General features: G+C 47.2%; 1 protein-coding gene across 1 annotated transcript; it reads right to left on the reverse strand.

Annotated features, from left to right (window-relative positions):
* LOC136525338 (protein MEI2-like 2) lies at positions 1-5,652 on the reverse strand. The gene is given in 16 exon segments (XM_066518338.1): positions 1-829; positions 930-1,109; positions 1,268-1,336; positions 1,443-1,527; positions 1,620-2,526; positions 2,630-2,724; positions 3,193-3,344; positions 3,433-3,549; positions 3,631-3,789; positions 3,950-4,416; positions 4,777-4,795; positions 4,797-4,847; positions 4,849-4,931; positions 5,032-5,093; positions 5,434-5,517; positions 5,644-5,652. Coding segments are annotated over 14 exon segments (2,547 nt in total). The 5' UTR covers positions 5,066-5,093; positions 5,434-5,517; positions 5,644-5,652; the 3' UTR covers positions 1-700.
* Between the last annotated feature and the right edge of the window lie 7,258 nt (positions 5,653-12,910).

The raw sequence follows: 12,910 nt of genomic DNA on the forward strand, positions 1-12,910 counted from the left end.
AACTCCAACTGCTCACACTTATTTATTTGGAAATTCACTGACCGCACTAGACTCAACTATGTTGAGACTGAGAACCAATACTCATATTTCGATTGGAGCAACTGCTGGCCAAGAACTGTAATTAACTTCGGACTTACATCTCTCTTTTCCTTTTCGACAAAAAGAGAGCACGCAAGCAGCTTTCTGAATTTTGGTCAGATTTCTTCGATGTTGTAAATTACAATTATGCAAAGAACATGTACATCAATTCTTTGCTTGACCAAGATCCCAATTTCACCACTGCACATTAACATACCAGAAGGTAAAATAAGCACAAAAGTTCTAAACTGTACAGTTTGGCTAAATTTCTTCTTCAGTTCAGTTCACCTTTTTACAGCAAGCAAACAAAAGCAAGCACACCTATGAGCAGCAGCGGTTCCTCCCCACATCTTTATCTCTGAAGTGTGAGGGGGTGCGACAAGCAAGCTCCCAGCTCCAGTTCGAAGCTCACTCGCTCGCTTCAGCTTCAACCACTTCCGCTTCCGGGGGCGACATCTGTTGCGACTAAAACCAATAGACGTGCCATGCTACACCAGACCACAAAATTCAGAGCTAACCATCAACCTTCCTCGCTTTTTATACAATTTGGGGGTGGATACTCTCTAGACAGTTAGATTTATATATATGGCCATTCCAATCCTGTTTGCTCTCATCGCTGACGTCACAAACTCCCAGCCATATCGGTGGAGCTCTCTCCTGTCTTCTCATTCTGGTTCTTGTCTTCTTCATTGTCAAGGCAATCATCTTCCAGAGGCATGTGGATGCATATGCCATTGATTGGAAATGCTTCCTGGATTTCATTCATTACGACAATGACATTACTAACACACTAACACTATCTCTTTATTTTTTTTTCATAAAGAACCAGGAGGGGTCCGCAGATTGTTTACCTGATTCGCAGTCTCCTGACCATTGGGATTAAAAAGAATGGGGCGACACCTCTTATCCTCATTCATCAAACTTGAATTTTGAAAATGTGATATCAGTGCAGACCGTCCTTGAATTCTAGCATAAGCCAGCGAGGCTACTTTCTCGCTGTTGAACTTCTCCCATTTCTTACCATTAAAAGCCTGCAGTTTATAGGTGTACGTTCGTAAATACATCTTTCAAGCTGTTCAGAGTAAGTATACTACTCCTATGCTGATTAACTCAGCTGGACAGGGAACAAGTTCTTAACTCTGCAAGTGACTATTGCAAACAGAGGACAAAGGCCAAGAAAGAGAAGTACCAGGTAAAAGGATATAATGTGCACCGGTGATATCATGTTAATGAATGCATATCCAACATTGCATTTGTTCTGCATAAGCACAATAATACAGCATAAGTAAATTAAATAGGTGTGGACTATAAAATACAGGCCCAAAAAATAAAAGAGCAGAACAAATTGGTGTTAAGTCTAGTACCTTGAAATCAATTGGCAGGTAGAAGAAGTCATAAGTTCCTTTGTGAAGCTCATCAATTGCAGCCAGGAGCATCTTAGATGTATATCTGTTAGATTCAGGGAAAAGAAAACCGAATGAACACAACTGACAACTGGCTAGCAAAAGGTTCAAATGAAAACATAATGTGGAAATGCATACTTGTTCGGGATGTTCTTAATCATCAATGTTGTCCGAGTATCATCACCTCTGCGAATCTTCTCCAAATCAAGCTGATACTGCCTCTTGCTATCAGCTTGCAACACACTGCTGTCAACTCGGCGGTTACGGGCTCGGTCAATGGAGCTGTCAAGTCCGAATGTACCAGGCCCATGGTATGGAGGATTAGCGTAAAATGCCTGTCCCAATCTCGGTGACAATATAGGTCTGAAGTTAGTAGAGCTGTTATCTGTCAGACTTCCAATTAGAGACGAACCAGGATTCACAGAAGCACGACTAGCCATGCCCAGCATGAGGCCTCCCCCATTTCGGCCAGGACCAACACTACCCATGTTCCCAAACCTGACTTGCTTCATAAAAGATGTCTCTGGCGATTCAGGTAAGAAGCCAAAATGGCTCTCAAATGGAGCACCTGAAGGGGCAGAACCAACATGATGATGGTGCTGATCTGAAGAACCAAATAATGAAGCCTGACGGCTACTGTACAAGAATCCTTGGCCCTGAGTGCGACTGCTGGATGGCAATGCAAGTCCAATTGCTGGTGGACGCCAAATATGGGATTTTGAATGTTCTGAATATGGCTTTGGACTGCCCCAGAGAAACTGGGGCCCTGATAAAGTCCCAGGACTAGAACTCATGTGTTCACTGTTGTGATCTTGGTATGAGTGGGAGTGCTGAAATGCAGCTCCCAGGGATTGGTTACCATTTGAGAAGACTTGATCATATTTAGACCGATTGATATCCTTGCCGATAGGAGCAATCTTTGGAGCATTTGAAATCAGTGAAGGCATTCCGATAGGACTCATTCCATTTCCAGTTGGAGATCTCGTGAAAGCTTGCAGCATATTGTTATCTGTTGGACTACTATAGTGAGCCTGAGCCCATGCCCCTGCCACAAGGATTAGAAAAAAAGAAATTTTTATATATACAGGGGATTGACTCCAAAATACATGGGGACAGCATTATAAAAAAACTAGTTCCAACAGAAGTACCTGGAGGAGAGTTAGCAACAGGTGAACCAACATGAGGATGTCTGTAGCTTCTGGGCTCCTCTTGGTCCAAATCATAACCAAGCTGCTGCATCAAACTATATCAGAAGAAAACAAGAAGAATACATCAGGTCAGTAAACTACATTAGAAAATTTCAATTATTTAAGTAAAGTACTTCACATGTAGGAAAATTAAGTGAAACAGCATGCTCCCAAAACTCAATTTCAGACATGTAGATAGAGTCACTCACATTGTATCATTCATGCACTAATGAAACATGCATTAAAATGACTCGGGAAGAGGAGTAAAGAAACGGACATCTTAAGTTGCAACTGAATTATTCAAAATGAACCCAGCTGCCAGCCAGCACTGCACTATACATCTATCTTGCAAGCTTATCAGAAGTAGTAACTTTATAAGCCTCTAGAGTATCATCATGAGAATGTGGTATCCAGAACCACAGCAAAATGACAGCTCCAACAAAAAATATTATTCAGAAAATATTGGTGAGAAACTGTAACATGCAAACAAGCAAATAGTCTCGAAAACTAACTCAAAATCATACTTTCTGCGTGTTCCACCAGGACGACTTGGTTCCAACTTGATCCGCTTTCCAGCTATCTCACTTTTATTCAGTGACCGAAGAGCAGCCTCTGCTGCTCTTACATCATAGAACTCTATAAACTTATGATGTTTCTTGTTTGGTGTCTCTCTTATCTGCAGATAGAAACCAAAGCACCGTCAGCACGAATAGGGAAGGAGGATCAAAAGCAGAATGAAGGGAAACAATACTTTGCATGCTAACCTCCTTTACTTCCCCATATGCCCCAAAAATCTGGCGAACCTCTTCATTAGAAACTGATGGATCCAAGTTAAAAATAACAAGAGTTCCCTGGTTTAAATCTTTGTCAGATGGATTCTCCTGCAAAATCAACACAACAATCATTCGAAGAAGTGCTTTTATTGGTGTGTCTGAAAAATAAAAGCAAAACAACAAACGAACCTTTGGGATGGAAAAATGAATGTCCAGCTTTCTCCTCCTCAAAGGTTTGTTCTGCAATGCTCGCATTGCATTCCGTGCAGCTCTGATATCGAAATAAGATATCATTACAAAGCCCCTGTGCTTTGTTGCAGTGTACAGGGTCCGGATATCCCCATATTGCTGAAATAACAATAGACCAGAATGAGGTTCAACTTTTCAGTAGCAGAGACATTGAACTGTGAGAATGGCACGACCGTGAGCTTATATCATATAACATAATACATGAAGATGTTAAAATCATCAATGCTATGCATATATTTACAATCGCTGCAGTTAATACCTCAAACAAAGATTGCAGTTCAGAGTCCTCGACATTGCTATTGATGTTCCTTACAAACAAGGTCCTGGAAGGATGCTCTCCAAATGGATGCTCCCCAGCCACAGTTCCTACAGTGCTTGGGACACCAAAAGGGTTTATGCCATTGCCTCTAGCCCCGTCAACAATACTTGAATTTGCAAAACTAACTGTGATGCTCTCCACAGGGTCAATGTCCAGCTCCATGCCCCCTCCATTGCCAAAGACATCAAACTCCTCCAATTCCTCCGTGGTATTTGTCTGCCCAACGGGCTCAGCATCATCTGTGATCCCCGCGAAAAACTCATCTTCATCAGGCAACAAGTCATCTATCTGTCGAAGATCAAAATCAAACTTGTAGTCCTTCTCATCAGGATCATCAGCAAGCAATTTCATTTTGGCCGAAGTGTCATCCATTGATGGGGTACCATGAGCAGAATCAGAAAAGATCACTGAAAGAAATGGCAGGAGTTGTCATCAGGAACTCATCAAAATGGTAGATTTGAGAGGTTTCTGATGCATCGGATTTGAAGTCACAAAAATAAAGATGCATCGGATTTGAGATAAATTGACAGAAAAAAAAAAAAAAAACATGGAGCATGACTACAGAAGGAATTAATCGCCCTATATCATCTTCTCCCTCTCACGCATTTAATTTGCATAACTAGCATTCACTGGCATCCATTGGTCAATCACCATGAACAAAGATGCTCAATGGAAGTTGTCATGCAGAGCATGTAAGCATATGGCTAGAAACTTAGTATGGTTCAAGTGCATTATTATATTATGAAGATGGGAAGCAGAACACATACACTTTTCGTGAGAAAGAACCTGGCAGTGAGGTTGAGAAGAGGCTTGTATCGCCAAAACCAGCACGAGCATTGAGCAGCTGGTGGCAGAGGGCCCCTCCAAGGGTTGTTATTTGCGGCCATCTGTCGTGACTTTGAGGCGGCAGGCACCGCAAGACCTGATACAATCTTACAAAGTTAAAGCAATTGCATTGAGAAATACACACGAAGAAGACATCAAGCAGGAAGGTGGAATGTGTGATAGTCGCGGAATATGACCTGGTGGATTAAAATGATCTGACGATCGATCCATTACAGCATTCGCATTGGCAGGAAGATACCTGCAGGAGCAAACAAAAAGGGTTGAGCATATCTCATCGTCTGTCATATACTCATTTGGGTTGGGTCATGCGCAGAAGAGTGAAGTTTATGGCAAAAACCGATTTTTTTTAGGGGCAGGGTGGGCCACGGAGTTGATTGTGCAACTGGTGGGCACGGCAATCTGAGAACAATAAGGTGGGTAGTTGCAATCTGTTGATTAGAACGAAGTTTGATCTAAGGTGAAGGGGGGAAAAAGGCTTTTTTTATTATTATATTATTTTGTTTGGCACACGGGATAGTCAAACATGCAAGGTCTTGAAAGAAAGGAATTGGATAGACGCAAACGCAACAAAGTTTTACCCAGAAATAGCGATGAGGAAGACGGAAGCAATCCAATCTAATCCAATCGCATCTCCGTGCAAGGTCCGGTGGGGTGCGATGAATCTAGACGCGACGCGGGCAGGCAGGCGTACGGAAGTGAAAGGATGAATGGAGTAGTGGCAAGGGAGTGAAGGATTACGAGCGTGAGGGAGGGGGGGAGGATTGGGAGTAGAACCGAGGAGGACGAACAGTGGTACAGGTAGGTGGAGTAGTCACTGAAACTGGCAAGGAAGGATTTGCGTCTGTTGTCCCTTGGGGGTTGACGGAAAGAAGCGAAGTCCCCGAGGATTGGGAATCGGCAGCAATCTCTCTCGAGGCCATCATCGGTCACTGGGTCATCATCAGAAAGGAAAAAGAGAAGAGATGGAACCAAAGAGGGATGGAAGACAACTCACCAGAGAAGAGCAGGCGGAGGCGGAACCCTAACACTGGAAGTGGGAGAAATCGAAATCTTTCCCTCTTGTCGGCGGCGGCGATAGCGGCGGACTGGACTGCGAGAGGCGGCGGCGGCGGACGAGGGCGAGGAGAGGCGCGGCGGCGGGCCGAAATCAATCGCTCTTGCGGCCGATTGTGTCTCTCCTTTCCTTTCCTTCCCTCCACTAGTCGTAGTCCCCCACTAGCTTTGTGCTAACACAAGGACTCCGACTAGGGAGTTTTATAAAGAAGACGACGACCGACGAGACACAGCCAACACAAGCAAGGAAAGGGGCCGAAATTTCTCTCGCCTCTCGCCCTGCTGCCTGCTCTTCCTCTTCCTCTTCCTCTCCTCTCCCTCCACGGCACCTGCTACAAGCAATTGCAGCAGTCCAGTTTCTAATAATCTAGTTTATTTATGGTCTATGTTATTTATATATATATATATATGTACATGATAATAATATGATGATGAGTACACAAGTGAGAGAGACGACAGATCAGATGAGGCCAAGAAATAAGATATTTTAAAATAAATAAATAATATAGCAATATTATACATCGATCGACTGATTATCCCTGAGTGAAACCACCAAAAAGGGAAGAGAAAAAGAATGAAAGCAAAGAAAGAAATCCATCGGAGTCCAGTGGTAGACAGCGACATCCAGCAGATGATTGGTGTGAGCCTGGACCGGGAGCGGGAGGGGGCGCCCGCGTGTTCATCTCTTCTTCTCATTCTCACGTGCGCCTTCCACCTCCTCTGGTGTTCAATGAGCATGACACGTGGGTCCCGCGTCAGACGGAGCCTCACGTGTCAGTGGGGGTACGGGTGCCCGGCTCCGTCGGACGGACTTTGTGGACAAGTGGCGGGCCCATGCGCGCAGCCAAAGACAAGTGGGTCACACCTGTCAGTGACGTCATCTAATCTAATCTGTCCTCCTACTCCTGTCTGGATTGGAGTGGCGGCTGGCGTCCGCGCCTCGTTCCTCGACTCGGTGTCAGGGGAGTGCTGCCGCTGCCGGAGCGGTGGGGGATGCGAAGCCTACTACCAATGCATATGCATTTCAAATTAAATAAATTAATGGATTTGATAGAGATAACATCTCCAATAAATACCACTCCCTATGTTTTAAATTATAATAACTATATGTACTTACAAAAGCCAAAACAACTTATAATTTGGAACAGATCGAGTATCATGTAGGTATTGTTGTTGTTGTTTTTATTACAACTTCTCTAGAGAACAAATATGGCCCAGGGGCTCCTGATTCCGAATAAAAAACATTACGTGATTCTCAAAAAGAAGCATTATGTCCTCCTTTATAACGGTTTTTTTTTGTTTTCTCTGTTTTTCCTATACACTTTTTGTATGTTTTCGGTTAAATTTCTATATTTTAGATGGGCTTTATTTATATTTTCTACATAATACGAGATATCTTGCCAACGGTAAATATTGTACTCCCTCATTCCAAATTATAGAACATTTTGGTTTTGTACATACATACATTTTGCTATGCACTTAGATATACACTAGTGTCCACATACATAGTAAAAGCCAGAGCCAAGCCATTTTTGTGCTGTCACATGACTGCAATGATGTTTTGGTTTTCTTTTGCAAAGTAGTGTTTATAGGTGAAGATTTTTCGTGGTTTAGTGAAGTTTACATCAATGAGTTTTGAACCCATATCCGACACTGGTAAAAGCAATATATTAGAAAAAAATTAAAACATCTTATAATTTAGAATGGAGAGAGTGCAAGGATCTTTCTTACATTTTTGTTGGTATATATATGAACAAAAAGAGATTAATAGGAGCTGTCCAAGAGCTCACTAGAACAACTCCCTAACTCTTTTTTTTTTTGCAAAAGAAAAAAAGAAACAGTCCTCCAGCAGTTTTGTAGCTAAACTCCATAAAGATAAGCACTTGACAAATCTCCTCTTCAATTCACACGTATGCATATGTTTCGAGTTGCTATCCATCCATGCGCAAGCTCTGCCACGGTATTCGCGCACTTTTCGTCCTCTCTTGCCCAATGTTTCCTCCTACTCAGTTTTAAGTTTTAGGAAGCTAATTGTTCAAAACAAATAGAGAAGTACTAAAATAGAGCTCGTTGTTTATTTTGTTCATCTAGCATAATCATTAGTTTACCAAGTAATTTTTAAGGATGTAAGAAAAATGGACGATAGACCCATTTACTTTGAATTTTGGTGTTTGATGACCAACACAACCAAATTGGACTAATGAATTTGCAAGTGATTGTTTTGTAGTTCAATAGGGTGCAAGACGTGACTTGGACGAAGGCGACGTGATGATCCGATGATCAACACCTTAAGCAAGACCCTAGAAGCATAAGAGAGGATCCAAGATATCAAGCAAAATCCAAGCACGAAGATATGAACCAAGCCGGACGCAAGATCATGAAGAAACGAGCTTCACAGAGTGACTGGACGCCGGCCTTATAGTGACCGGACGCGTCTGATCAAGAGGCTCGGCAACAGCAGGCGTCAGCAGCAGCGACCGGATGCTGAGGACTGAAAGTGACCGGACGCACCGATGGCACTGTTCATCATCCCGGCAACACATTCAGCACTAACAGGACGCTGGCGGCAAAACGACCGGACGCAGGAACTGCAGCGTCCGATCGAGTACAGAGAGGTTCTAGAGCGGCGAAGTTGCGACCAGACGCGTCCGGTGGCATGTGACCGAACGCCATCAGCGTTCGATCAGTTGATCGCGCTGAAGATCAAGTGACCGTTGTGAGTGACCTAACATGTCAGTTCAGGACGACAGCAGCGTCCGGTCAGTAGCAGAAAAGCGGGTTTCGTCCTCAACGGCTACTTTCTCAATGAGACTTATAAATAGACCCCCAACCGGCCATTTGAGGATAGTGGAGCTGTCGGTGTTTCGAGTAAACATCAACGAGTAAATTTCTAATATTGTGCGTCTAGCCCAGATGGTGTGCTAAGAGGACACGAGGTTTATACTGGTTTGGGCAGAATGTCCCTACGTCCAATTCATTACTGTTGCTCGTGTTACTAGCACTGAAAGTTAGTAGTAGGGGTTACAAACAGTCGAGAGAGGGACAGGTCCCAAGTCTCTGGTGGAAAGAATGAATGGGTGCCGAGAGCTCGGTTGCTGCTCGGCTATGTGTTCAAGGTTCGATGTTAGTGGTTTTGATCTGATGCGATGCGATGCCTTTAGTGGGGTGCACTGCTTTCCCTTTTATAGGCCAAAAAAGCACGGGTTACAACAGGAGAAAAGAGGAGAACGAGAAGGAGAGAAAGTCCTTCAGGATTGTCGGGCCTTTCTTTTCCTTTGTGCAGGCCTCGCTGACACGGCAGGTGGTGACAGGGATAGCTCCACGCCAAGCACCTGTCCACCGATGATGCCATGCCCTAGAGTTGCCAGCGGGTCATAACGTCCCACTCCACCCCGACGGGTGACGCGGCGAACCAGCATGCTGATCAGCGGCCATACAAGGAGTAGGCAACATAGTGACCACACGCCCATCACTGTGGGCGATGTGAGTTCTCTGGAATGACATGTCATAGGGATGGGTCATGTTGAGATGTGACCGCTCCCTGCACGATGCCAGAAGTTTGACCTTGGGTTATACTTTGTGGCCCGTAGTGGTTGGCGGCGGCGTGAGCTTCCATTAGGAGCCATGCCTGAGGGATTAGGAGAGGCGGAGCCCGTCCTCAAACTTTGGGTGAGACAAAGCCTGCCCTTAGACGTTGGGCGAGACAAAGTCCGCCCTCGAGGGTCGGGCGAGGCAGAGCCAGCGGCCTCGGTGTCGGATGAGGTAGAGCCCATCCCCAGAGGTCGGGCGAGGTGGATCACATGACCTTGGGGTCGGGCAAGGCGAAGCTTGCCCTTAGAGGTCGGGCGAGGCGGAGCCCCCCTTAGAGGTTGGGCAAGATGGAGCCTGTGGCCTCGATGTCGGGCAAGGCGGAGCCCGTTCCCAGAGGTCGGGTGAGACGGATCGCATGACCTTAGGGTCAGTCGAGGCAAAGCCCGCCTTTAGTGGTTGGGCGAGGCGAAGCCCATGGCCTCATTGTCGGATGAGGTGGAGCCCGCCCCCCAGAGGTTAGGCGAGGTGGATCACATGACCTTGGGGTTAGGCGAGGCTGAGCCCACGGCTAGAGGTCAGTCAAGGTAGAACCCATGGCCTCGTTGTCGGTTGGAGCTGTAGTCGTACCTTTGACTGCCTGGATGGATTAACGTATAACGACCATTAGCCCCTCCTCTTTGGGTACCCTAGTATTGATCCCTAACAGTCGCCCCCGAGCTTTTGGAGGAGTAGAATACTCCTTTGGAGGCTTTTCTGAATGGGAGGACTCTGAGGGCTTTGGCCTTCTTCTATTGCCCATGACATAACCTAGGAACGGTGGTTCCCTTTTGTCGAGACCAGACCCTTCGCAGGTATGGCCATGAGATTTGGTGGTTTGGAAAATGCCTTTCCTGATTGGGGCCCTAATATCCCATTTATGGGGATCCGGCTAGGGCCAGCTGGTGGCTGACTCTAGATTCTCAATGGTAAATCCATATAGTTCTCGGGTCCGTTCGACCGGTCCCAAGAGCTCTCTGCCTTCCTTAGGAAAAAAACCATGGATCATACCCCGCTGAGACTTGAATATGTGCTAGGATGCCCATAGTGCTTGTGCGCTTGGGTGCTGGCGGGTAGCGGACCCACCACTTTCTACTTCCTTACCTTGAAGGTACCTAGAGCGGTTGTCGAAACCATCGATGGGCCAACCTTTGAGCTCCTAGGCCTAGACAGGTCGTAGAGGTGTTTTTAGATCTATATTCCTTGTACTTGTGATGAGTCATGACCCATTTGGAGAGGCAAAACATCTGGCGAGTTTTCCGAGGGAATTGATAGAGATTGCGTGCGCATATCCCACGGCATGACGTTGTGGCAGATCATGGCAGGCACAGAGATCTAGGTAGGCGGTTGGTTTCCTCGCACCCATCGCCCCTATAAAGCCAAAGGGTTCGCCCCCCATGTTTCATACCTTGCCTTCTTGCCTTCGCATCTGCAACCGCCACCGCCATTCCCCTAGGCTTCCTGCGCATGGAGGGCCTCGTCTGTCGTGGCCTTCTCCATGCGCAGACCTTGGCCGAGGAGTGGCTGCTGCCTGGTGAGGAGGATCTACCATCGTCACCCAATGGCTATGTGGTGTCATTCACACACTTCCATGAGCACGGGTTCGCTACCACCGCCCATAAATTTCTTCAGGGGCTGCTGCATTACTACAAGATTGAGTTATAACACCTTAATCCCAATAGGATCTAGCACATGGCAGTGTTTGTCGCCCTATGCGAGGGATTCCTAGGGATCAACCCCCACTTCGATCTCTAGAGGTATTTCTTTGCCATCACCCTCTAGAAGAAGAGGGAGAAAAGCGATAGGTAGGAGCTGCACATGTCGATGGGGTGCACCAGCATCTAGCTCTAAAACAATTGGGTTGGTGAGTACCCACCGATGCGGCTATCGACATCCAACAAGGGGTGACACTCGCAGTGGTTATACCTCAAGAACGATGCCGCCGCTGCCCTGCCAGAGTTCACCGGGCATCTGATCGAAGAGGCCCTAGAGTCATGGAGGAAGTGGGGTGTCCCAGAGAAGGACAAAATGGAAATCTAGGACCATGTCACCGCCATCTAGATCATCAAGGAGAAAGGCTTGAAGGGGTTAGGCGTCATTGGGGCCTACCATGCAAGGAGGGTGGTGCCATTGATGATGCACGTGCTCCCGCTTTATGCGATGGTGACCAAGGCGTCGTTTGACAGAACAACGCTTGCCGAGGGGGCACTTCCTAACTCCGAGATCATGCAACAGATCAAGGAGGCGATGGAGCCCTCATGGGAAGACATGGGTGCCCCCTCGATTTTGTCTTTCTGATGCTAGGGCATCCTCCGATGCGGTCGAAACTAGGCCACATCGTCTTCGTAAGTCCCCCCTCCTCATACCTCCTTTTTAATTGATTTCCCAACCTCTTGATACTAACTTTGAGGAGGACGGGACCAGCTAAGGGACCTCATCTTTATGAATCACCCAGCTCCATTGCCGAGGGATTCGTCTATGAGGGTGGTGAATCGCATCGAGGGCGAGCGGCTGAGGAAGGCGAAGGAGGACAAGAAAAGGAAAAGGCAGTGGAAGCTGCAAGCGCAGGAATGGGGGGAGGACACTGACAGCGATGATGATGATGATGATGGCGACGACAATGAGGTACCCGACGATGTCGAGTGGGGCATCCTAGAGAATGAAGATGCACTGATAAGTAGTGGTTCGCCCTTGCAGGAGTCAGGACCCTTTCCGTTCCACGGAGGGGAGGGCACATCTGGGGAGCCGGTGGAGGTGGGACATACCGTCGGCCTCCCTTAGGAGTCAATAGGGGGGTGGCGCTGTCGCCGTGCCTAAGATGCCAGTGGAGGCGGGTGGCTTCGTTGCCGTGCCCCGAGAGTCAAGGGGATTTCATTGTGACTTATGTTTTTTGTTTCTTGCAGCATCAGGAGACAACGTAATCCATTGGTGCTAGCACCAAAGAAGAGCGTTGCCCTTCAAGTGAGGCGGTAGCCATCGACTGGTGCCACACCTATTTCGAGCGGGAGCGATGCCAGTGTGACCGTGCCTCTGGCCGGACAGGAGCTGCCCACGGTGGCGCTCATGCCCTCGATGGGATGGGCAAACATGGGGGCCCAAGGGGCACCTTCAGAGGTTGCCAAGCAGCCAGCGATGGCGGCGACACCGCTGCCAATGACTAGGCAGATGGGGCTACCGACCATGCTCAAGACGCCGACCTCGATGGGTGCGACATAGCTGATCGTGACCCTACCAATGCAGGTAGAGGTGGCGGCAGCTGTGATAGTCGGGTTATAGCCAGATGCTATCATGGTGGTGCCTGAGGTATCGGTGTGACCCATGCCATTCGTAGCCTAGGCGACGGAGTCTGGTGTGGGCTGGACGTAGGGGGATGTGGCCGAGGGGTCCCCAGACATTGTGGTGCTGGGAGAGATGTCGTCGCCCATACCGCTAACC

The sequence above is a fragment of the Miscanthus floridulus genome, chromosome 19, assembly GCF_019320115.1.
Source record: "Miscanthus floridulus cultivar M001 chromosome 19, ASM1932011v1, whole genome shotgun sequence".
NCBI lineage: Eukaryota > Viridiplantae > Streptophyta > Magnoliopsida > Poales > Poaceae > Miscanthus > Miscanthus floridulus.